This window comes from Anas platyrhynchos, chromosome 7, assembly GCF_047663525.1.
Source record: "Anas platyrhynchos isolate ZD024472 breed Pekin duck chromosome 7, IASCAAS_PekinDuck_T2T, whole genome shotgun sequence".
NCBI lineage: Eukaryota > Metazoa > Chordata > Aves > Anseriformes > Anatidae > Anas > Anas platyrhynchos.
Window position 1 is genome coordinate 2369987 of NC_092593.1, and position 26123 is coordinate 2396109.

The window sequence follows — 26123 nt, forward strand, 5'->3', positions numbered from 1 at the left end:
AGGGACTGCAAACTTAGATGTGTGTAGCCCAGAGAGCACGTACCTGTCATTACCACTCAGCTAATCAGTAAAGGTGTTGGTGCCTGTGTCGCGTTAAAGGGGTGGAGCTGATTAACCGTTACGGGCCCGGTTGGATTCAGAGTACTGAACCAGTCGGACATTCACCTAAACTGGGGGTCCGTTCGGACATTCACCAAAAACGTAATAACCGCCTGGGGGTCCGCTCAGACATTCACCAAAAACGTATTAACCACCTGGGGGTCCGTTCAGACATTCACCAACAATGCTTTAACCGTCTGGGGGTCTGGTTAGATTCAGAACACTGAACTATCACGGATAACCACCCTCACCCTAGTTGCATTAATGAGAGCTATCACAATGCAATCAAGTATGGTTTATTACAGCAACAGATAATCAGGTTCTTTTGGATTGCCAGTGATAGTGACTATCTGCAAAAGCAAGCTAGTATGCATGAAATACACAGGTGTTGTAGGTGTTACAGATGTTATACAGGTGTTATAGGTGTTGTAGGTGTTACAGATGTTATAGATGTTATAAGTGTTACAGATGTTATAGGTGTTACAGGTGTTACAGGTGTTACAGGTGCGCAGCCTAGAAATAAACGCGTTAAAAGGATCAAAGACTCTATAGAGATTTATAAGCAAATATTCAGATCTCACCCAAAGGCGTCCCAATGGGGGGGGAAGAGAGGCTCAGCCCGTCGACTGATCCCAGGAGTCAGGAGGTCCTAAGGATGTGGTGATCTTGCCAGGCTGCATTAGCAAAGTGCTTTTCACAGGAGTTGCTCCAGAATAAAGCTGAGAGGAAGAAGAAGGGCTGAGCGTAAACTTACTGAGCTTCTTTAATCCCACAGTACAAGTACAAGGAAGGTTATCGCAAGCAGCTTGGCCACCACATTGGAGCGCGAAACATAGAGGATGATCCCAAGATGATGTGGTCAATGCATGTAGCGAAGATCCAGAGTGACAGGGAGTACAAGAAAGCCTTTGAGAAGTCAAAGACACACTTCAGCAGCCCCGTGGACATGCTGGGTGTGGTGCTGGCCAAGAAGTGTCAGGAGCTGGTCAGCGACATTGATTACAAGCATCCTCTGCATCGGTGGACGTGTCTGCCGGACCAGAACGATGTTGTACAAGCCAGGAAAGTGTACGACCTTCAGAGCGATGTAAGTTGTTCTTGACTGGATGTGTGACAAATGGGCTGTCCTTCTTGAGTTCTGTTCCACTGTTGGGGAAATGCAGTTGTGGACCATAAACCTTGGCTGATTGTGTGAGAGGGTGTTGTGGCCATACCGACATGCTGAGTGGTTGTTTTTTGTACTGGAGAGGCAGAATTTTGTATGGCATCGTACTTTATGATCACAGAAGTATTTTGTCTTTTTTTTGATGGTCTGGAGAGAAAGGTTTCTGCATGTGGCTAAAGTAGTTTATTCTGTAAGGGGAAGGGCAAAGGAATCAAATTTTTCCTTTTGGATGACCAATGCTGGACAAACACAAACACCTGCTTGTGGTGGTGCAGGCGTGCGGAGCCTACACCACCTCGGGGTAACGGGAGCTGAGCTGAGCTGCATGGGAGCTCCTTGGTGCTGTCTGGTGGGCTGAGCCAGGGGGATGTGCATTGTTAGGTGGAACTTCCCTTGCTAGGAGGGGTGCTTGCGCACACAGAGGATGTTGCTGAGCTGTTTGTGTCCTTGCCTTTCACTTCAGAATGTGTACAAGTCGGACCTTCTGTGGCTGAGAGGCATTGGCTGGTCTCCAAGTGGTTCACTGGACGATGAGAAGAACAAGAGGGCGAGCCAGATCCTGAGTGAGAAGAAGTATCGTCAGCACCCGGACACCATCAAGTTCACGAGCATTCCTGACTCTATGCCTATGGTTCTGGCGAAGCACAACTCTGATATTATGAACCAAGTGAGATTCCTTTGTGTTTTCAGCCTGAAGGAAAGGAGTGCCTCTAGCAGGGCTCTAGAGCTCTTCTCTCTCCGGTGCCAGGCTTTGGCTGGAGGGGTGTTGCATCCACCTACTCGAGGGATTTGTGTTCCTTATTAGATCAACATCTGTTCTGTGTAACTGGAGCAGAGATCGGGTGTGGTGCAGAAAAGAAAAGGGTGAGACTTTAAAAGTCTTGGGGAAACGAAAGTGCCTAAGTCTGTTGAGACCTAGAGGCTGGTAGAGGCCCCGTTGAGCTGGTTTAGTTTCTGTGCTTGTTTCCCTATGCTTGCATGGTCTTTCACATTGTGCTCACCTTTTCAGCGTGCGTATACGTCAGCCTGGGAGAAAGACAAAACCAGCATCCACATTATGCCAGATACGCCTGGTATTTTGCTGGCCCAGCAGAACCAGCAGAACGTCAGTGAGGTAGGTGGTTCTTGTGGGCTCGGTGTCCATCCGTGGGCAGAGGCGGTGCTGGAAGGAGTGTTGTTGGGGTCACTTGGGAATGCTTGTTTGTCTTTCAGAAACTGTACAGGCTTGCAATGGAGGAAGAGAAGAAAAAGGGCTATGACCTCCGGGCAGATGCCATTCCTATCAAGTCTGCTAAAGCTTCCAGGGATATTGCCAGTGATGTAAGTACACAGGAGGCCTTGGTGGCTCACCCTCCAGGACGGTTTCTCCGTTTCTGCAGATGACATCTGTTATAGCGTTTCTGAATAGTCCAACAGAGTTTTGAGTTTACCCATCAACTTGGCCTTTCATTTATTTAATTTTGTGAAAGTCTCTTATTCATAAGCTCTTTTCTTTAAATATGCTATAGTTTTGAATTTTCTCATGATAGAGATTTTGTAAGACGCAAAGGCAGTATAAAAGTAATAGGTTGTTTGATGATTAGATGTTAATATTAAAAATTCTCATTCGTGCTTGAAAGTCACCTACTGAATCTCTATGGAGATGTGTATGTTTATTAAGCTTTTTAGTCGTTTATTAATTCCATAATTTGGACACTTTTTATTGTCTCACATATCGAGGAGTACCTTTTAATATGTAGGCCATAGTGTGGTTTGGAAAACATGAAGGTTACAACAGGCAAAAAATGTTAGGTTAATCCCTTTATAGCTGTACATTACAATTCTTCAGCTGAATACTTCCTTTAATGTCTCTGTGGTTTCACATACTAAGTTCTCTGGAGGTTGTTCTACATGGTTTTTCTTAATATGTGAAGGAAACTGAAATAAAACTCAATGAACATCTTTTTGCCTATAGTACAAGTATAAGGAAGGTTATCGCAAGCAGCTTGGCCACCACATTGGAGCACGAAACATAGAGGATGATCCCAAGATGATGTGGTCGATGCACGTAGCAAAGATCCAGAGTGACAGGGAGTACAAGAAAGCCTTTGAGAAGACAAAGACGCACTTCAGCAGCCCCGTGGACATGCTGGGTATTGTGTTGGCCAAGAAATGCCAAGGGTTGGTCAGCGATATTGATTACAAGCACTATCTACACCAGTGGATCTGTCTGCCAGACCAGAATGATGTCATCCATGCTAAGAAGGCCTATGATCTGCAGAGTGATGTGAGTACTCACTGATGAGCATTGAAGTTCTGAAGTGTTTGTAATTTCCCTTATGTACAAAGCATATAAAAGATAGAAACTGCTCTCTACAAAATGCAGAAGATCCTGAGCTGTTTCTGTTGCAGTGTTTTTCCGCATTGTGTTTTTCTCTACTTGTTCCAAGACAAGGTCATAAGACCCTTAATAGTGAATGAATCTGTAAATAAGGAATATCGAGTAGTATGAAGGTTTAAATACAGCAAATCTGTTAGCATAGAAGATTAGCAGATAAGAAATATAAAAATAAGAGGTAACTTTAATGCCTATATATGTAGATTAATCACATATAAAGGGGGAATTGCCCAGTATGACTTTTTTCTTAAAGATTCATGACTGGAATTCTTCCATTCTGTCTTGGGGAAATTGTTAAGTTAAGACTTGCTCTTCCTTACTGAATGACGTCCTGTTTCTTGGGAATATACATTACAGGAAAAGTTTATGCTGGCTTTCAGGATTTTGTTTTAAATATCTCATTTATCCTTTGATTGTTCCTATACATGTTGCTCAGTGAATGATACCTCTTGAAGACAGGCCTTGGGATCTGAATCTAGGTTGTAAACAAGGAGTGTTTTGCAGATTGAACTAGGAGGAAGGAGACTAACAGAAAATAAGCATTATTTGCATGAGATATATGAAATGTTTACCTGGCAATATTAATGAGATGGCTGTCTTTGTACTTTTTGCAATAGAATTGCTACAAGTCTGACCTTGAATGGTTGCGGGGCATTGGTTGGGTCCCAATTGGTTCCTTGGACGTTGAAAAAGCCAAGAAGGCAGGAGAGATCTTGAGTGATAAATTATACCGTCAGCCTCCGGACACAATCAAATTTACTAGTGTTACTGATTCTCTAGAGATGGTCTTGGCCAAGCATAATGCAGAGACGATGAATAAGGTGAGTCTTGATCCAATTTGGTAACGTCAGCACCCTCCAGCTAAACCCTGGAGACAGTGGTCTAGTAATACAAGTCTGTTGCTGCAAGCAATTTAAGCACAGTGAGACGTTACACTCTTGGTAATCAACAGGTAACTTATTTTTAGCAAGTGATAATATAACAATATCTTATAAGTTAAGTTAAATATTAATTTTGAGTTGTAAAGCCTACTACATACTCTAGCATGTACCTAGTAGTGTGTTATTTTCCATCTAATTTTTAATAAAACAATTTAGCTATTTGTCTAATAAATCTAATAATTTATCAAATATATCTAGTAATCCAAGACTTAATTTACTTGTTTCATGTCAGTCTTTGAAATATCTGTATTTCAAACAATTCAGAATAGCTCTCACAATGTAAGAGTTTTTCTGAGTCTGTGACTGTAATCTCAATCCTATTTATGTCAATAAAACCATTTCCTCCCTCAGTGAGGCCTTGTTCTTAGAGTTTAAAACTGTGTGTGTCTGATTAGCACTTCCGTTGAAAGCTTTTTTTTGTAAACATTTCCTTTAAAACCGAATTCTTCCTACATTACAAATTCTTAAGCTGTAAATTAACCATCTTGAGGAGTGAATATAAAGTCTTGTTGCTATGTAAGGAATAAGGATTTTTTAGACTTCACTTGGAGTACAGTTCTGTAATTTTTTGTGCTATGTAGGGGATCTCCAATAGCCATCTTTTTTTTTTTCTTTTTTTCCCCTCCTAACATATGTTATTTTTCCTGCAGCGTTTGTATACAGATGCCTGGAATAAAGACAAGACACAAGTTCACATAATGCCCGACACACCTGAAATCACACTAGCAAAACAGAACATGCACAACTACAGTGCGGTGAGTGTGTTAGATATCCAGATGTAACTGGTCTATTTCATGGCTGGATTATCAATATCCTGATAAACCTGATATAGATGATACCATCTATTTCTTTAAGCAACGCCAAATGTTTATAATCAAACTTGTGACTTTAAAAGCATTGCTTGCGTTTTTGTACAGTAGTGTATACATATGTCTGTGTCTTAGAATAAATGCTTTGATAAGTGTGTCTCCATAGAATTTTGAGGGGTTCTTTCTCCCATTGTGCATAACATTGGGAAGGTGCAAAATTCATTCCAACACTGGAAAGACAAAAAAAAAATTCCAGCACAATTGTGAAGAGCATTGTTCCCAGTGTTCAGTGTTAGTTTAGGTAAATATATTCACATCAGCAAGTGAAGGCTTTAGAAAGTAAGTTTTATTCTGTTTGTATGTGGAGGAGTAGCTTGTCTATGAAGTTGTAATCTGTGTTATTAAAGTACTGGAAGAAAAAAAAATATTATCTAAAGTATTTAACAAGGATCCTAATTCAATACAAATTCATATGAGTTACTGCTCAGGGGCTTTGATTTAAGAAAGATAAAGCTGGGTTAGAATAAATCTTAACTTTATTTTTAATCTACTCACAAGCATTTTGTTTTGCACAGAATATAATGTAAGGAATTCAGTTACACGAATCCTATTGTTTAATTCTTCATTTAGAAACTCTACAGACAAGCCATGGAAGAATCCAAAAAGAAAGGCTATGATCTGAGAAGTGATGCTATCCCCATTCAAGCTGCCAAAGCATCCAGGCAAATTGCTAGTGATGTAAGATATAAACTTTTTATTTCTTTGTGTGCTGATACCTGATCTCTACAACCTGAAAACTATCAGTTAAATTCTGTAAAAGGTATTTCAATTAAACTCTAATCTCAAAATGTACATTTTTAGAAGTAAATTATTATATATGTATAAAGACTTCTTCGTAAAAACTGTGGACAATATAATGCTGCTATCATGTTATAATTTTAATGTTTTGTAAATTAAATCTTTATATTGTATGTATAAATAGGGATTATTTCTCACTAATATTAGAGTGTTTTTTAAAAAAAAATAAATCTCACAATTCTCAATTTAGGGTTCTAATACAAATCGTAGAAATTTAATCAGAGAATCCATGTTACTAGCCCCATAATTACTTTGAACATATTTTGTTGGCTGTAGATTATAGAGAGTTTTGGAGACTTTGTTATTAGAAACATTTAAAATGAGTAACTGATTTTTATACTTAATATATAAACATAATATCTTGATTTATATCTCAGTACAAGTATAAGGAAGGTTATCGCAAGCAGCTTGGCCACCACATTGGAGCGCGAAACATAGAGGATGATCCCAAGATGATGTGGTCGATGCACGTAGCGAAGATCCAGAGTGACAGGGAGTACAAGAAAGCATTTGAGAAAACAAAGACGCACTTCAGCAGCCCCGTAGACATGCTGGGTATCGTGTTGGCCAAGAAATGCCAAGGGTTGGTCAGTGATATTGATTACCGCCACTATCTGCACCAGTGGATCTGTCTGCCAGACCAGAATGATGTCATTCATGCTAAGAAAGCCTATGATCTGCAGAGTGATGCAAGTACCTTTTATTTCATTTTGGGGGAGGAATGTATTTGAAACATTACATAGGTGGTCCAGGGCATCAGATAGTAATGTGGTAAAAACAACTTTCAAGACTTGCTTTTAAGTATTATTGAAAATGAGATCTCTAATAAGATATGTTCACTAGTTGATATTAAATGAAATTCTGTAGTTTGGGCTATTTATCATTTGCCTTTCTGTGAAGCTTGGGTAATGTTTTCACTCTGCATCTAGATGAACTGCAGTGATATCAGCTAAGATTTTGTCTGAGCTTTGGAATTTATTTGTATTAGAAGTTTAATTAAAAATCTCTGAAAACATGCACTACGTAAATTGCATTATTATTATTAGAATAACCTGTATTTTTGTTTTTGCAATAGAATTGCTACAAGTCTGACCTTGAATGGTTGCGGGGCATTGGTTGGGTCCCAATTGGTTCCTTGGACGTTGAAAAAGCCAAGAAGGCAGGAGAGATCTTGAGTGATAAATTATACCGTCAGCCTCCGGACACAATCAAATTTACTAGTGTTACTGATTCTCTAGAGATGGTCTTGGCCAAGCATAATGCAGAGACGATGAATAAGGTGAGTCTTGATTCAATTTGGTAACGTCAGCACTCTCCAGCTAAACCCTGGAGATGAAAGACTTGAAATACCATGATGACAAGTAATGCTGAAGTTCAGAGATGATGCTTTTTTCAAATAGTGTGCTGTCTTTATTTCAATCAAAACTAACAGCCATGTAACAGAAGACTCAGCTCAATATATTCTACATATTTCATTTTAATCCTTAATTCAACATGTCTGTGTAGTAAGTAGTAATAATGCATTGGTTTATTCATTTTTCTTAATTAATGAAGCTGCTTTCTAGGTGTTGAATTTCCTAAGATAAGTTATTTTTACAAAGAGAATTTGTTATCTATATCTGATTAAAAATGTAAGCATATATTCATGCTGTTTCCTGTAATTTTACCTAATATCCTTTATGTTTTAGTTGGTTTATGAGTATTTAACTTATATTGTAAAGTGACGGTAATCTCTTCCTCTATTCTTTTTTAGCGTTTATACACTGAAGCATGGAATAAAGATAAGACCATGGTTCATGTCATGCCTGACACACCAGAAATCCTGCTAGCTAAACAAAACCAATTAAACTACAGTCATGTAAGTAAAATTGAAGAGCTCAGAGAAGTAGAATTTTGTCATCTCGGACTCTTAATTAATATTATAATATTGTCAAATTGTGTAGTTCCACAAATGGCCAGCTATCCTGATAACATCAGAGTTGTCCTTTTCCTTGAATTTACTTCCTAGGTATCTAACTCGGACTTCTTAAATGTGTTATCTACTATAAACTAGTAATAATTTCCATAGCAAAGTATGGAAATAAATAATTTAAGTTTTAGAACTTTCCTTTCTTTCTCATCCCTGGATGATTTCCAGTTCCTGAGTATCTACCATAAAATCACAAGATCTTTGAAATCTGTTGTTTTGTTTTTTTACCTTCTAGAGAAGACAGAGCTTTGTTCAAATATTTAAGCTGTTTGAACATTAACAACATATTGGGGGAATTCAATTTGTTTTATTACACGGATGTGCTTAACTGAAGTGGGTAAATTACCTGATTTTTGAAACACAAATGTGTTTTTTTCTCACAGAAAATGTACAAACTAGCTTTGGAGGAATCAAAGAAGAAGGGTCATGACATGCGTTATGATGCCATTCCTATTCAAGCTGCCAGAGCATCCAGAGAGATTGCCAGTGATGTAAGCAGTCTTTTCATCATGTCTGTATGGATTTGGTAAAGCAAAAAATCAGAATTTTTCATCTGCTGTTTTTTTCACGTAGTACCTTGAGTACAGAATAGATAATACTGAAATCAAATGATTCTACTGCATGTTCTATACTACATGAACGGGATAGCCAGTATTTTTATGTGCAAGTTATATACCACAGTAATAAATAGAGAAAATAATAGAAATAATAAATCTATGTCCACTATGATAGTTCTATTGGTATACATGGGTGTTGAAGTAGGATACTCAGTAAGGTGTACAATTCTATGTTGAAGTTACCAAATTTATTTCTGATTCAAAATAGGAAATACTTTAAAATTTCTTTCCCAAATATAGTAATTGTTAGTAATTACTAAATTAGTAAATCAATTCTAAAAGTTCTAACTTGTTTTTTTTGTTTTCCTTTGGAAAAAAATATTTCTACTGGAATGTTGTCTTGAAAATCAAGATGTCTGAATACAAAAATGGAATAAAAAATATGCTGTGACTATGACAATTTTCATTTAAGAGATGAGAAAACATCACTAACACAAAGAGCATAACATATTTAACATTGTTTGTTTTTCCATCAAGACTGATAATTAAACTGTTAGTGTAAAGACGAAGTCACTCTCTTTCTCAAGGCTTTGTGGTATAAACTTTTATAATAAGTTAATCATTATATTCTAATCTTAACATTAAAAGAATGTGGAATATCAGACTTGTTAATAAGTATGTGACATTCAATGTTTAGTTAATTGAATGTGTGATACCACGGTGTGGTTTAACCCCAGACAGCAGGGATCCATCATGCATAGTGGTTAATTGGGAAGATAACCACCAGCACTCTGAATGTCCCTGCCTTCCTTCTTCTTTTCCCCAAGTTTTTATTGCTGGGCATGATATCATGTTGTAGGAATGACAGACCCTTTGGTCTGTTTGGGTCACCTTTCCTGGCTGTGCCCTCTCCTAACTGCTTGTGTGCCCCCAGCCCACAGCTTCCTCACTGGTTAGGCAGTATGAGAAGCTGAAAAGTCCTTGACTCAGTGTAGGCACTGCTCAGCAACAGCTAAAACATCAGCATGTTATCAACACTATTTTCATCATAAATCCCAAACACAGCATTGTACAAGCCGCTATGAAGAAAATTAACCATATCCCAGCCAAAAACAGGACATATAATGGTATCAAATTCAGAGATAATGATACCGGTAATAATTCTTTTTAATGTGAAAATTAATGAAATAGTAGAAAGGTCTAAATCAAACAAAAATACTAGTAATTATGTTAAACTGTGTGTATCATTTATAAATTGATAATTATACCATATGAATATATTTCATTTCAGTACAAGTACAAAGAAGGTTATCGCAAGCAGCTTGGCCACCACATAGGAGCGCGAAACATAGAGGATGATCCCAAGATGATGTGGTCGATGCACGTAGCAAAGATCCAGAGTGACAGGGAGTACAAGAAAGCCTTTGAGAAGACAAAGACACACTTCAGCAGCCCTGTGGACATGCTGGGTATCGTGTTGGCCAAGAAATGCCAAGGGTTGGTCAGCGATATTGATTACAAGCACTATCTGCACCAGTGGATCTGTCTGCCAGACCAGAATGATGTCATCCATGCTAAGAAAGCCTATGATCTGCAGAGTGATGTGAGTAAATTGTTAGATTTGTAATACATAATTAAATGTACTTGGTTTTGTGCAAAATGCTTTTTTAAAGATATAACATGTCCATAGAGGTGAAATGTTTAATACCTTATTATCAAACATATATTTAATTCCATTTTCCCTGTCCTTAACCTGAGGTACAATTTCTTTGTAACTCATAGAGATCTTCAATAACTCCCTTTTTGTTATTTAAAAATTCTCTTACTCTTTCTTCAAAAATTAAAGTTGTTTTCAAAACCATATGCTGCTACTATGCAAAAATATATAAAATTCCTTGTATAAAATAAGATATTATTTACAGATATTTTGATATTGCACACACTTGCATTTATGATGAACTTTCAAAATTTTTCAGGCTGTTTACAAATCCGACTTGGAATGGCTTAGAGGTATTGGATGGGTTCCTATTGGTTCCCTGGACGTTGAGAAAGCTAAGAAAGCTGGAGAAATCCTGAGTGAAAGGAAGTATCGTCAACCAGCAGACCAAATTAAATTTACTAGTGTGACAGATTCTTTGGCTATGGTCTTAGCCAAGCAAAACGCTGAGATAATGAACAAGGTGAGGTGTTTTGTTTTGTTTTCCCTTAAAAACACTGGCATTATTAGCTGATAGAATTTATTCATAAGGTGAAAAATACAAAACACAATGTAAAACTGTACAGATTTGCTATGGACTTAGAGAAGATGAATGCCCCAATTCAGCCTTTGCATAGGAAAAGGGTATTTTATCTTGGGTATCAGTCTGTACTAAACAATTAGGTGAAGTTCTTCTGGTCATTTTTACTATGTCACATATTTTTCAAGAGCAATACTAAGGATTTGGTTGAATATCTCTCTTTGTCCTATCCCATCTAAATTACTATAGTAAATGGTTGTTTGGTATACTTTTTCTATTCTGTTAAAGCTACTTCACTATGCAAAACACATCTCTGACAGAACAAAGTAAATATCTTCACAGTTCTTAGACAACACTGTGAAATCTGCTGAGACAAGGTTCTGGCATGGTGTTAGGGTATGTACAGAGCTAATGGTGCCATGAACATACTATAAAAAAAAAGCTTACTTGAATTACACCAGCAGAGTGTAAAATACTTTCTTTGGACAAGTATATTAGTTTGGTTGTATACATTTGGCTCTGCCTCAAGATTTCTTTTATTTTATATCATTGATATATTTTTGATAAATAATGTTTTCGAGTTTGCAGTCTTCTCATTGTTTAGTTAAACTTCTTAATGGAATCTGTTTTTCTCTCTCCTAGCGTTTGTATACAGAAGCCTGGGATGCAGACAAAACATCAATTCACGTCATGCCTGACACTCCAACAATTTTATTAGCAAAGGCCAATGCAGCTAATGTTAGCCATGTAAGAATATTTGAACGTATAATAAATTAACGTAAAATTGGTAAATAAAGTAAACATTTCCTTAAACATGCAGTTCTTTTAAAATATGCTTTCACTAGAATTTTTAAAAAGTATATAAAGTGTAGAAGTTCCATCTTTATGAATACTAAGAAACCATTTTCTGTCCTTTTTTGTGTATAGAAACTTTATATACAAGCCTGGGAAGATGCCAAAAAGAAGGGTTATGACCTGAGAGCTGATGCGATTCCAATCCGAAGTGCAAAGGCGTCAAGAGATATCGCGAGTGATGTATGTTCTTCCTTTACTGTCATTTAATCAGTTAATTTGTGAAATAGGAATCAAGTAAAAATCTAAAACTGACATGAAAAATCATGGTATAATAGATTCATATAAAATGACTACCAAGATAAAATTTGGTGCAGGAGTATAATGTGCAATAATTTTCAAAAGGAAAATTCTACAGCAATTCTTTACATGAAAAGATGTTAGAAAGTCATACACCAGTAAGAATTTAGTAAAATAGATGCAAGAACACATTATGCATTTCTAAAATCTAAATGAATATATTTCAGAGCACTTAAAAGAAAATGACTCATGACCAATAATATGTCTTATTATACTTCTTTTAACATTTCTCAGTACAAGTACAAAGAAGCCCACGAGAAGCAGAAAGGCCACTACATTGGGTGCAAGACAGCCCAGGAAGATCCCAAGCTGTCATTGGCTGCACGTGCCATGTTGCTGCAGAATGACCGCCTTTACAGGAAGGGATACCACGATTCAAAGACCCAGATCCACCTGCCCGTTGATGCGTTGTCAGTGCAGGCAGCCAAGGAGTGCCAGGCGCTGGTCAGCGATATCGACTACCGCCACTACCTGCACCAGTGGACCTGTCTGCCTGACCAGAATGACGTGATCCACGCCAGGAAAGCCTATGACCTGCAGAGTGATGTGAGTGGTGAAAATCCTTCTGTCAAGTGTGTGGGCAATGTTTGTGACTGTGCCAATATCCTGTCAAGGATGTGTTTGTGAAGAAGTGGTCAGTCCTGGTAGGGTTTATTGAATTTGTGTGGATGAGCCTGCATGTTAAATGATGGCTACTTGTGCTGCTGTGCAAAGCAACCAAAAGCCGTGAGTAGGAAGGGATTGGTTTCCTGCAATCTCAGCGCTGACTGTTGATGTGTGACTGTTGGAGAAGGAGCTTGGGGAAAGCCTTGTGCTTGGGGAAGCTCTGTGCACTTAGAGTTGTCTCTGCATTGGGGTAACCCATGGTTTATTTGTAGAACGTGTACAAGTCGGACCTGGAGTGGTTGCGAGGCATTGGCTGGCTGACAGAAGGTTCTGTGGATGTAGTTAAAGCCAAGAAAGCCCAGGAAATCCTGAACGACAGGCTGTACCGCACACGTCCGGATGAGTTGAAGTTCACCAGCATAACTGACACACCAGATGTCGTGCAGGCCAAGATCAATGCTTTGCAGCTCAGTGATGTAAGCTCACCTTTTGCTTACCTTTCGTTTGTGCAATGACATTTCTGAGTGGTGGAGACTGCAGATTCTGTCGTGAGAATGTTTAATTTGAAACCAATGTGAACCAACATTACCAAAGAATTCCCTTGAGTGTGGTTTTCTCCCCAGTGTTCATACCCCAGTGAAATGTCATTATGCTTCCTTTCTCCTTAGCGTCTGTACCGTGAGGCCTGGGATAAAGATAAGACGCAGGTGTCCGTCCCTTCTGATACTCCCGTAATGCTGCAATCCAAAGTCAATGCTCTGAACATCAGCAACGTAAGAACCCACAACGATATGTGTGCAAAGTGTTATGAACTTAATGCTGTGTCTGCTTAGAGTCTTAGAGTTTTTGGCCTGAGCTCTTTTAGATTTTGCCCTAATGTTTGGCATCCACTAACGCTGTTCTCTGGTGTGGTTGTATCATAAACCGTAGATAACATCTGGGCAGAATGTATCCTTAATGAAGGAACATGTACTGTTAACATACCAGATGTTCGTCAAGGAAAAAGACCACAGGTTTTTATCTAGAATTGGTGTTATAATCTCTCACAGTCCGTGTGAATGTGAATGTGATGGAACTGCCTGTGTGGAACATTTCTGTACATGCATTTTTTCCTAAACTCTTCAGATTCCTGAGGGTGGGACTCATGGAGTTACCTCTATTGCTTGATAGGCTGTGTTTGTGAGCAAAATTAAAAGTTCAGCATGTAATTATGCAGGACTTATCTGGTCCAACCACCCCCCTCAGTGGGGGCATTGTGATATGTTTTCAGGTATGTGCTAGCTGTGTCTTTGTGTTTTGGGTTTTGCACTAGATTTAACTTTGAGTCATGAGTTTTCTGACAAGACACATGCGGGGAATATTATTGCAGCTTACCGGTTACAGGGGGCAAACAAAGCACCCAAATGGTTAAGAGCAAAAGAGTGATTATTAAAGTCCTTGCTATCACAATCTTGACTGGAAGTAACATGAGTGTTTAATCTTCTTTGCAGAAACATTATCAGAAGGCCTGGGATGAGGCCAAGGCAAAAAGCTATGACATAAGAGCTGATGCCATTCCCATCAAACACGCCAAGGCTTCCAGAGACATCGCTAGTGAGGTACCGTCTTCTTTTTATGTGGTTGTTGTGTCTTGTCTCTTCCTGCATCCTGCTTGGCTGAACTGGGTAAATGTTTCTAGCATTTCAGCTAGAAGCAGAGTAGGGTTTTATGCCCCTGTGTTATTTTAAACCCCTTTCTGAGTACTTTTCTTCTACAGCTTGAGGCTGCCTGTTGGTAAACGCTCTGCACGTAGGATGCCATGTGATAGGTTTGTGAGATTGCGAGGAGGGCTACAAAGCGAAGTGTTAACATCCAGACACCAAGAAACAATTTAAAACTGCTTTTGGCAGTGGCCACAGATGTGGCTGGTGCTGGGTAGTTGCAATTCCTGTAATCACCACCACCAAACACTTTAAGGAGAAAGCTGTGGAATGTGGCTGGCACTCAGAGTGATCTTGCAGAGACCACTTCTTGCGGTTTTCCTCTTCGGTACCATTTTCCATTGCTTCTGAGCATTAAGAATAGCCAGATGAATTTTTGTATACTTTGAGGAACAGCATTTTTGGATGCTAGATGGATTGCCCTGTGAGTGACCTGGAGGTTTCTTTGCATTGAGGCAATACTTCTGGATAGTGCGTCACAGGTTTGACAGCATAGGAAGATGAAGGCCTTTGTTAGTCAGTAGCATTCAGGTGAAAAGGTGAGGTTGCTTACATTCTTTTGATGTTTTTCAGTACAAGTATAAAGAAGCCCATGAGAAGCAGAAAGGCCACTACATTGGGTGCAAGACAGCCCAGGAGGATCCCAAGCTGTCATTGGCTGCACGTGCCATGTTGCTGCAGAACGACCGCCTTTACAGGAAGGGATACCATGATTCAAAGACCCAGGTCCACCTGCCCGTTGATGCGTTGTCAGTGCAGGCAGCCAAGGAGTGCCAGACGTTGGTCAGTGATATCGACTACCGCCACTACCTGCACCAGTGGACCTGTCTGCCTGACCAGAATGACGTGATCCACGCCAGGAAAGCCTATGACCTGCAGAGTGATGTGAGTGGTGAAAATCCTTCTGTCAAGTGTGTGGGCAACGTTTGTGACTGTGCCAATATCCGCTCAAGGATGTGTTTGTGAAGAAGCGGTCAGTCCTGGTAGGGTTTATTGAATTTGTGTGGATGAGCCTACATGTTAAATGATGGCTACTTGTGCTGCTGTGCAAAGCAACCAAAAGCCATGAGTAGGAAGGGATTGGTTTCCCGCAGTCTCAGCGCTGACTGTCGATGTGTGACTGTTGGAGAAGGAGCTTGGGGAAAGCCTTGTGCTTGGGGAAGCTCTGTGCACTTCGAGTTGTCTCTGCATTGGGGTAACCCATGGTTTATTTGTAGAACGTGTACAAGTCGGACCTGGAGTGGTTGCGAGGCATTGGCTGGCTGACAGAAGGTTCTGTGGATGTGGTTAAAGCCAAGAAAGCCCAGGAAATCCTGAACGACAGGCTGTACCGCACACGTCCGGATGAGTTGAAGTTCACCAGCATAACTGACACACCAGATGTCGTGCAGGCCAAGATCAATGCTTTGCAGCTCAGTGATGTAAGCTCACCTTTTGCTTACCTTTCATTTGTGCAATGACATTTCTGAGTGGCGGAGACTGCAGTTTCTGTCGTGAGAACGTTTAATTTGAAACCAATGTGAACCAACATTACCAAAGAATTCCCTTGAGTGTGTTTTTTTCCCCCAGTGTTCATACCCCAGTGAAATGTCATTATGCTTCCTTTCTCCTTAGCATCTGTACCGTGAGGCCTGGGATAAAGATAAGACGCAGGTGTCCGTCCCTTCTGATACTCCCGTAATGCTGCAATCCAAAGTCAATGCTCTGAACATCAGCAACGTAAGAACCCACAACGATGTGTGTGCAGTGTTATTAACTTAATGCTGTGCCTACTTAGAGTCTTAGAGTTTTTGGCCTGAGCTCTTTTAGATTTTGCCCTAAAGAGTGGCAGCTACTAACACTGTTCTCCATTGTTGTTTTATCATAAACCATAGACTGTGTCTAAGAGCTGTCTAGGCAGAGTGTATTTTTAATGAACGAGTGTGCACTGATAGTGTACATGCTGGTCCTTAAGCAAGAAGGATCTTGATCTAGAATTGGTGACAAATTGGCAAATATTTTCCATGGGGTTGTTGAAGGAGCCTACAGACTCGTCAGGCCTGGGATGTTTTGCAGATTTGTGTTGATTCACCCACTATTTTTATGGAACTAACCCTGGAGATCCTGTAAAACTGGAAGCAATTTCCCATTTTGCATTTTCAGCAGGAATTAATTGGCAGGGAATTTTTGCCTAGAAACTGCATTCACTCCCAGACATTCCTGATGTCATAAAATCACAGAATCATTAAGGATGGAAAAGTCCTCCAAGCTCATCTGGTCCAACCACTGCCCTACCACCAATGTCACCCACTAAACTGTGTCCCCAGGCACCATGTCCAATCTTTCCTTGAACGCCCTCTGGGACAGTGATGCCACCACCTCCCTGGGCAGCCCGTCCCAGTTCCTTACTGTTCGTTCTGAGATGAAATACCTCCTTCTTTCTAACCTGAACCTCCCCTGGTGCTACTTGAGGCTGTTCCTTCTAGTCCTATTGTTAGTTTTCTCTGAGAACAGACTGACACTCAGCTCCCCACAGCTTCCTTTCAGGCAGCTGCAGAGTACAATAAGGTCTCCCCTGAACCTCCTCTACCCCAGATTAAGAAGTCCCAGTTCTCTCAGCTGCTCCACATAAGACTTGTGTTCCAGACCCTTCAAAAGCTTTGTAGCCATTCCCTGAACACATTTCAGGGCCTCGATGTCAAACATATGTAAAATACTTTTCAGAAGTACCCAGTAAGATTGCCAAACTGCTCAGGAGCACCCAAGCAGTTAGGCACAAGAGAGGTAGTTATTAAGAAAGTCCTTGCTATCAATCAGTCTTGGCTGGAATTAACATAAGTGTTTAATTTTCTTTGCAGAAACATTATCAGAAAGCCTGGGATGAAGCCAAGGCAAAAAGCTATGACATAAGAGCTGATGCCATTCCCATCAAACACGCCAAGGCTTCCAGAGACATCGCTAGTGAGGTACCGTCTTCTTTTTATGTGGTTGCTGTGTCTTGTCTCTTCCTGTATCCTGCTTGGCTGAACTGGGTGAATGTTTCTAGCATTTCAGCTAGAAGCAGAGTAGGGTTTTATGCCCCTGTGTTATTTTAAACCCCTTTCTGAGTGCTTTTCTTCTACAGCTTGAGGCTGCCTGTTGGTAAACGCTCTGCACGTAGGATGCCATGTGATAGGTTTGTGAGATTGCGAGGAGGGCTACAAAGCGAAGTGTTAACATCCAGACACCAAGAAACAATTTAAAACTGCTTTTGGCAGTGGCCACAGATGTGGCTGGTGCTGGGTAGTTGCAATTCCTGTAATCACCACCACCAAACACTTTAAGGAGAAAGCTGTGGAATGCAGCAGGCATTCAGAGCGGTCTTACAAAGGAAGACAGGTTACCTCTGCAGTACCATTTTCCATTGCTTCTGAGCATTAAGAATAGCCAGATGAATTTTTGTATACCTTGAGGAACACCGTTTTAGGACTCTTGAAGAATTGCCCTTTGAGTGGCCTGGAGCTTCGTCTTTACTGAGGCAATACCTCTGGGAATTTTGTCACAGGGTTGGCAGTTTAGGAAGATGAAGGTCTTTGTTTGTCAGTAGCATTCAGGTGAAAAGATGAGGTTGCTTACATGTGTTTCTTCTTTGTTTTTTTTTTTTGATGTTTCTCAGTACAAGTACAAAGAAGCCCACGAGAAGCAGAAAGGCCACTACATTGGGTGCAAGACAGCCCAGGAGGATCCCAAGCTGTCATTGGCTGCACGTGCCATGTTGCTGCAGAATGACCGCCTTTACAGGAAGGGATACCACGATTCAAAGACCCAGGTCCACCTGCCCGTTGATGCGTTGTCAGTGCAGGCAGCCAAGGAGTGCCAGACGTTGGTCAGTGATATCGACTACCGCCACTACCTGCACCAGTGGACCTGTCTGCCTGACCAGAATGACGTGATCCACGCCAGGAAAGCCTATGACCTGCAGAGTGATGTGAGTGGCAATAACTGATGAAAATCTTTCAGTCAGGTGTGTGGGCAATGTTTGTGACTGTGCCAATATCCGCTCAAGGATGTGTTTGTGAAGAAGCGGTCAGTCCTGGTAGGGTTTATTGAATTTGTGTGGATGAGCCTGCATGTTAAATGATTGCTACTTGTGCTGCTGTGCAAAGCAACCAAAAGCCATGAGTAGGAAGGGATTGGTTTCCTGCAATCTCAGCGCTGACTGTTGATGTGTGACTGTTGGAGAAGGAGCTTGGGGAAAGCCTTGTGCTTGGGGAAGCTCTGTGCACTTCGAGTTGTCTCTGCATTGGGGTAACCCATGGTTTATTTGTAGAACGTGTACAAGTCGGACCTGGAGTGGTTGCGAGGCATTGGCTGGCTGACAGAAGGTTCTGTGGATGTAGTTAAAGCCAAGAAAGCCCAGGAAATCCTGAACGACAGGCTGTACCGCACACGTCCGGATGAGTTGAAGTTCACCAGCATAACTGATGCACCAGATGTCGTGCAGGCCAAGATCAATGCTTTGCAGCTCAGTGATGTAAGCTCACCTTTTGCTTACCTTTCATTTGTGCAATGACATTTCTGAGTGGTGGAGACTGCAGTTTCTGTCGTGAGAACGTTTAATTTGAAACCAATGTGAACCAACATTACCAAAGAATTCCCTTGAGTGTGGTTTTCTCCCCAGTGTTCATACCCCAGTGAAATGTCATTATGCTTCCTTTCTCCTTAGCGTCTGTACCGTGAGGCCTGGGATAAAGATAAGACGCAGGTGTCCGTCCCTTCTGATACTCCCGTAATGCTGCAATCCAAAGTCAATGCTCTGAACATCAGCAACGTAAGAACCCACAACGATATGTGTGCAAAGTGTTATGAACTTAATGCTGTGTCTGCTTAGAGTCTTAGAGTTTTTGGCCTGAGCTCTTTTAGATTTTGCCCTAATGTTTGGCATCCACTAACGCTGTTCTCTGGTGTGGTTGTATCATAAACCGTAGATAACATCTGGGCAGAATGTATCCTTAATGAAGGAACATGTACTGTTAACATACCAGATGTTCGTCAAGGAAAAAGACCACCGGTTTTTATCTAGAATTGGTGTTATAATCTCTCACAGTCCGTGTGAATGTGAATGTGATGGAACTGCCTGTGTGGAACATTTCTGTACGTGCATTTTTTTCTAAACTCTTCAGATTCCTGAGGGTGGGACTCATGGAATTGCCTGCCTTACTTATTAGGCTGTGTGTTTGTGAGCAATATTAAAAGTTCAGCATGTAATTATGCAGGACTTCTCCTTCCTTTGAGAAAAGCTTGCAAATATTTTCAATGAGGTCGTTGAAGGAACCTGCAGACTCATCAGTTCTGGGATGTTTTGTAGATTTGTGTTGATTCACCCCCTATTTTTATGGAACTAACCCTGGGGATCCTGTAAAACTGGAAGCAGTTTCCCATTTTGCATTTTCAGCAGGAAGTGGCTGAGAATTTTTGCCTAGAAACTGTGTTCATTCTAAGATGTTCTTGATGTCCATGTATGTAAAATATTGTTCAGAAGCTCCTGATGTGATTGGATTAGGAGCAAAATACTTCACAGGTTCCTTCAACAGACATTTCACTTTCCTCTCTCTCCTCCTCCTTAACTCCCCCCCCCCGCTTTCTTTTCTCACTTATGACTTGAATACTGTTTTTTTCTGAATTTGTTGTGGTGTTAGCAGCAACAGCATTCAGTCTCTGATTTTCCACAGTCATCAGAGAACTACAAAGCATGATATTTACTCAGCTGTACTAAAGACTTCAAGTCCAGCTGTGCTGACCAAGCCTCTGTGGGCCAGGATGCCCATAAAGACAGAGCTGTCATGTTTTTGTGCTTGCTTGGGTGCCTTCAGACAGATGAAGGCAATTTAGTTTCTCTTCAGCCTTTTTAGATGTTAAAAGAGAAACTAAAGATAATAAGAAAGGTAAGGCTCGCTACCTACACTCACTTTCTTGGAAGTACCTAATGTGATTGACAAAGTGCCCAGGAGCACCCAAGCAGTTAAGCACAAGAGAAGTAGTTATAAAGTCCTTGCTATCACTGAGTCTTGGCTGGAAATAACACAAGTGTTTAATCTTCTTTGCAGAAACATTATCAGAAGGCCTGGGATGAGGCCAAGGCAAAAAGCTATGACATAAGAGCTGATGCCATTCCCATCAAACACGCCAAGGCTTCCAGAGATATCGCTAGTGAGGTACCATCTTCTCTTCAAGTGGTTGCTGTGTCTTGTCTCTTCCTGCATCCCGCTCAGCAGAGTTGGGTGAATGTTTCTAGCATTTCAGCTAGAAGCGGTGTATGGTTTTGTGGCCCTCTGCTATTTTAAAGCTCGTTCTGTGTGCTTCTTCAGTGGCAGCAGATGTGGCTGCTGCTGGATACTTGCAGTACCTTTAATCACCACCACCATTTCTCTTTTTAAAGAGAAAGCTGTGGAATGTGGCTGGTGCTCAGAGTGTTATTGCAGAGACTACTTCTTGCAGGTTTCCTCTTCAGTACCATTTTCCATTGCTTCTGAGCATTAAGAAAAGATAAATGTATTTCTGTATACCTTGAGGAACACCATTTTGGGACACTTGAAGGATTGCCCTTTGAGTTGCCTGGAGCTGTGTCTTCACTGAGGCAATACCTCTGGGAAATGCGTCACAGGGTTGGCAGCTTAGGAAGATGAAGGCCTTTGTTTGTCAGTAGCATTCAGGTGAGAAAGGTGAGGTTGCTTACATTCTTTTGATGTTTTTCAGTACAAATATAAAGAAGCTCATGAGAAGCAGAAAGGCCACTACATTGGGTGCAAGACTGCCCAGGAGGATCCCAAGCTTTCGTTTGCTGCACGTGCCATGTTGCTGCAGAATGACCGCCTTTACAGGAAGGGATACCACGATTCAAAGACCCAGATCCACCTGCCCGTTGATGCGTTGTCAGTGCAGGCAGCCAAGGAGTGCCAGGCGCTGGTCAGTGATATCGACTACCGCCACTACCTGCACCAGTGGACCTGTCTGCCTGACCAGAATGACGTGATCCATGCCAGGAAAGCCTATGACCTGCAGAGTGATGTGCGTATTTGCAAAGAAGTGTTAGATACCAATGTTTTCATTTAGTGTATTTAAGTATTTTAATTGCATGATATTACACAGTCAGAAAGGTTTTATCTTTAGAGCTTTTCTCTGGTTTTTCGTTTTACCTCTACGAAGCATCTGTCTTTCTTTGATGGGTCTTATGAGATAAATAAGGTTTGGTACTTCGTAATCAGAAGCCTTCAATTACTTATGTTTATTTGAATCTACTTAGAAATTAATTTATTAACATGAAAACTATGTAGGATAGCAGCTAAGATGTTTTAATGGCTGATTTAAAAGCATGTGGAGACAGTGCAGCTGTTTTTCTGCTTGGCTCTACAGCTTATCAGTGAACAGACACTCTTCCTCTATTTCATTTGAGCTTCAGAGGTGAGATTCATGTTCTTGTGTAAGGATTTGCTCAATTAAAATGTAAACAATGTTGCCTGATATCATTTAAGGAGTTATTTTGGTTAGCACTACTTCCCAGTATCTTCATACCTTTTTTTTTTTTGATCTCCTTTTTGTCAAATTTCCTGGAGGAATAAATATTTTGGAGAGAACGGGGTTATTCTTAATACTCCTGTTATCATCCATAACTGACATGCTGTTGAGTTGTTTCTCCTCTATTTAATTTCATAAGGTTTAGACCAAGCTGCTTAAGAAATGAACTTTTTAAAACCTGCTTCCCAGGCTTACTTATGATACTGAGTCTCTCATGTACAAAACGGATTAATCTAGGTCCAGCTGACTGGGCATTTCGTAAAACACACCCTGTTTTGTATAGTTTAAAATATTGAAGACAGTCATTTTAAACAAGGCGTTTTATTTGATCTCTGACACAGGTTGTTTATAAGTCAGACCTAGAATGGCTCCGTGGAATTGGCTGGCTGCCTAATGACTCTCCAGATGTTAAGAGAGTGAAGAATGCCCAGGATCTCCTGAGTGATAACGTTTATCGCACACCTATTGAAAGCCTGAAGTACACCAGTATTGTTGATTCTCCAGACGTTGTTTTGGCTAAAGTGAATGCCGAACAAATCAGCATTGTATGTTACAACATTCTTAAGTCTTTCATTATTTTGAAGCTATAAACAGTTAAAGTGAAATCTCTCTGCTAAAATGTAAAATTGATCAGTGGTATTTTAAATTGCCTAATAGTTTTTAAGACATTTGTTTTTGGAGCTGATAATTCAGGAGAGGTTTATGGAATTTTATGTTACTGACAGGTGCAATTCTGTATTTAAAATATCATTAAAATCAACTATTTTAACAGCCAAAATACAAAGAAGCTTGGGAAAAGGACAAGACTATGATCCATGTTATGCCAGACACACCTGAAATCACTCTAGCCAAGACTAATGCTCTTAATTACAGCAAGGTATGTTTATCATTCTATTTTCTACATTTCAACAGAATAGTAAAATGTGAATTTTAACATTCTAAGATGCTACTTATAAAGTTGAAGATTAAGTAATGTATTTTTGAAGTCTGACCTTATACAGGGCTTTCAACATTCCCTTCTCCCTGCGGAGCATTTGGAAGTATTTAGACAGTTTAAAATAGATGCTTGTATATTTAGAAATGCTTAATATAATGCACCATTGAGATAACACTATGTTGTAATGGAAGAGAGACCAAGTCATATAATTTTTTTCTGAACTTTTACAAACACCCTTCTATGCTGTATAAGTTGCAACCCTAGTGTTACAGGCACTGGGCATGTACTGAAAGGCAGTATTTACAGCAGTATTTATAGCGAGGAGGAGAGGTAACACAAGAAAAATATCTCATGTTTCGGCAAGCAAATGGCAGTAGAGTATGTGTTTCTCTAATGACAAATGCTAGAGTATTTAGCATATGTGTGACTTTGTGCTGTCTTTTCAGAAACTGTATAAAGAAGCCTGGGATGAAGTGAAGATGAGTTATGATTTGAGAGCAGATGCAATCCCAATCAAGGCAGCCAAAGCTTCTAGAGAAATTGCTAGTGATGTAAGTGCAAAAAGGGGCATCTAGCTTTTCACATGCTTTAAAAGCACATGCTCCAAGGGTCTCATGGGTGAAGTGGTGATTGGTGGCCATCTTGGCCATAGTGACCATGAAATAGATGAGTTTAAAATCTTTGGTGACAGGAGGAAAACTGCCACCAAAACTTCAACCCTGGATATGGAGAGAACAGACTTCAGGATGCACAGAGTACTAGTTAGCAAGGTCCCCTGAGAAGTAGCTTTTAAAGGTGTTGGGGTCTATCAGTGGCTGGTTACTTTTTAAGAACCACCTCTTAAGAGCACAGGAACAGGCAATTCCAAAATGCTAGAAGTCAAAAGGGTTGGGCAGAAGGTTGTCTTGGCTGAGCAGGGATCTTCTTGTAGACTTGGGCAGAAAAGGAAAGCATATGGCCACTGGAAGTAAGGTCAGGCGACATAGGAGGACTACAGAGATGCTGCATGCCATTCTGGGGAGAAAATTTGTGTGTCCAAAGCTCATTTAGAATGAAAGCTAGCCAGTACTGTGGGGGACAATAAAAAGGGTGTTTTAAAATATGTTAATTGCAAAAGAAGGACCAGAGATAACATTGGTCCATTACTTGATGAGGATGGTCACCTCACAAACAGGGACATAGACAAAGCAGAGACATTTAATGCCTCCTTCGCCTGTCTTCAACACTGATGTTGGGATCTGGGACCCCAGTTGCCTTGAGTTGGAGGACCTTGACTGTGGTTAGGATAAACTCCCAGCCAACCCCAAACTTGTTCAGGATTTGCTGCTCCAGCTGGATGTATATAACTGTATGGGACCCGATGGGATTCACCCGAGGGTGCTCAGAGAGCTGGCTGATGGCATCGTGAGACCTCTCTCAATCATTTTTCAGTGGTCTTGCGAATCTTGAGAGGCCCAAGTCTACTGGAAGGGATTTGGCACAAAGAGAGTGGTTGGGCACTGGAACAGGCTCCCCAGGGAATTGGTCATGGCACCGAACCTGCTGGAGTTCAAGAAGTGTTTGGAGAATGCTCTCAGAAATATGGTTTAATTTTTGTGTGGTCCTGTGTGGCACCGGAACTTGAACCTGATGGCCCTTGTGGGTCCCTTCCAACTCAGGATATTCTATGACTCTGTGATTCTATTTCATTATAACTGTCACTAATGATGATTTTTGCTCTTTACCAAGTATAAATACAAACTGGATCATGAGAAGCAGAAAGGACATTATGTTGGAGTTCCAAATGCAAAAGCGGATACAAGAATGCAGTTTGCCCTTGGCATAGGAAAGGTGCAGAGTGAACTAGAATACAAGAAACACTTTGCCAAATGGAAGACACAGTGCCACCTGCCAGTAGATATGCTGTCTATCCAGTCAGCTAAACATGGCCAGTCCTTGGTCAGTGACATTGATTACCGTCATTACTTGCATCAATGGATCTGTCTTCCGGATCAGAATGATGTCATACATGCTAGGAAAGCCTACGATCTTCAAAGTGATGTGAGTTAACATGAAAACTTAGTCCTAAGTTGAACTTATTACTGTATTGTCTCTTCTTAGTCTGCTTCAGCTCTAACTGGGGTCAGTGGGAATCTTTGGCATTGCTCTTTATTTAGAATGCACACTGTATGCCGCTGTTATATACCACCAAGTTTGAAGTGTGCTAAATTCAGCTATAGTGCTGATGTTGGATTTACTGCTCTCCTTTTAACTGGTGGAAATGCCATTATTGATGAATTTTATGGGATTGTGCAGGGGGGAGTTGTGACTAACAGTAGGGACCTTATTTTGTTTTCCCAGGCAATTTACAAGTCTGATTTAGAATGGCTACGTGGAATTGGATGGTTGCCAAATGATTCAGTTGGAATAAACCATGTCAAATATGCTGGAGACCTCTTGAGTGAGGTAACAAAATAGTTTTCAGTACTAAGATTTTCTCAAGGATATCTGTAATTTTAAGTATTTTTAATGGTTAAATACATCAGTATTTCATTTATTATTATTATAGAAAATACAACTGGAGTATTACCAGAGTATTCATCATGTATGGAGAGTTTCTTTCCATGTAAACTTTGTTTTCTTCTCCATATATTCAGAATTGATGTGTAAACTGTAATGTATTCCAGTATAATCTGATGGTAGTTTCATCTTTTCTCTTGTACAGAGAAAGTACCGTACAAAAGCGGAAACTCTTCCATTTACTCCGGTGGCAGACAGAGTTGATTATATCACAGCAAAGAACAGCGGGGAAATTCTCAGTGATGTAAGTTTGCTGAAAAGTTGTCAGGCTATTAACTTGGTCTGTGTATCTACACGCTAGTATATGATAAATAAATTTTAAAAATAGCAAAAGAATTTTGGATCCAGCTGTGGGAATTCTGTGAATGTATGACATAAAGATGAACCAAGACTCATCTCCATCGCTTAAGAGGAAAGAAGCTCCTCAAGCAGCACAACATCACTCCTAGGCATGCGAAAAGACGCTGCTAGCTCTGCTAGTCCCTTCCTTCTCTCAGTCTTGGGGGATTGGACTAGATGATCTGTCAAGGTCCCTTCCAATCCCTATCCATCCAGCCACATTAAAACAAGTTCTATTTATTTATTTTTTTATTTTTTTCTGAGAACTTTTGTAATTTCTTGTAT

At 40.4% G+C, this 26123-nt stretch overlaps 1 protein-coding gene across 42 annotated transcripts in view; it reads left to right on the forward strand.

The window, feature by feature from the left end:
• The window catches only part of NEB (nebulin), a 119534-nt gene that overhangs the window by 38053 nt on the left and 55358 nt on the right, over positions 1–26123 (forward strand). For 36 of the 42 annotated variants that reach the window (XM_072041337.1, XM_072041338.1, XM_072041342.1 and 33 more), the window contains exons 52-86: positions 875–1186; positions 1728–1931; positions 2274–2378; positions 2477–2584; positions 3219–3530; positions 4259–4462; positions 5233–5337; positions 6022–6129; positions 6627–6938; positions 7325–7528; positions 8003–8107; positions 8602–8709; positions 10067–10378; positions 10752–10955; positions 11655–11759; positions 11940–12047; positions 12399–12710; positions 13043–13246; positions 13439–13543; positions 14261–14368; positions 15044–15355; positions 15688–15891; positions 16085–16189; positions 17308–17415; positions 18105–18416; positions 18759–18962; positions 19155–19259; positions 20536–20643; positions 21185–21496; positions 22345–22548; positions 22776–22880; positions 23387–23491; positions 24669–24980; positions 25281–25385; positions 25645–25743. In XM_072041337.1, coding sequence (XP_071897438.1) covers positions 875–1186; positions 1728–1931; positions 2274–2378; positions 2477–2584; positions 3219–3530; positions 4259–4462; positions 5233–5337; positions 6022–6129; positions 6627–6938; positions 7325–7528; positions 8003–8107; positions 8602–8709; positions 10067–10378; positions 10752–10955; positions 11655–11759; positions 11940–12047; positions 12399–12710; positions 13043–13246; positions 13439–13543; positions 14261–14368; positions 15044–15355; positions 15688–15891; positions 16085–16189; positions 17308–17415; positions 18105–18416; positions 18759–18962; positions 19155–19259; positions 20536–20643; positions 21185–21496; positions 22345–22548; positions 22776–22880; positions 23387–23491; positions 24669–24980; positions 25281–25385; positions 25645–25743 — 6345 coding nt within the window. The remainder of the gene's footprint in view (positions 1–874; positions 1187–1727; positions 1932–2273; positions 2379–2476; positions 2585–3218; positions 3531–4258; positions 4463–5232; positions 5338–6021; positions 6130–6626; positions 6939–7324; positions 7529–8002; positions 8108–8601; positions 8710–10066; positions 10379–10751; positions 10956–11654; positions 11760–11939; positions 12048–12398; positions 12711–13042; positions 13247–13438; positions 13544–14260; positions 14369–15043; positions 15356–15687; positions 15892–16084; positions 16190–17307; positions 17416–18104; positions 18417–18758; positions 18963–19154; positions 19260–20535; positions 20644–21184; positions 21497–22344; positions 22549–22775; positions 22881–23386; positions 23492–24668; positions 24981–25280; positions 25386–25644; positions 25744–26123) is intronic. The other 6 variants (XM_072041332.1, XM_072041333.1, XM_072041330.1 and 3 more) reach the window with 6 other exon arrangements.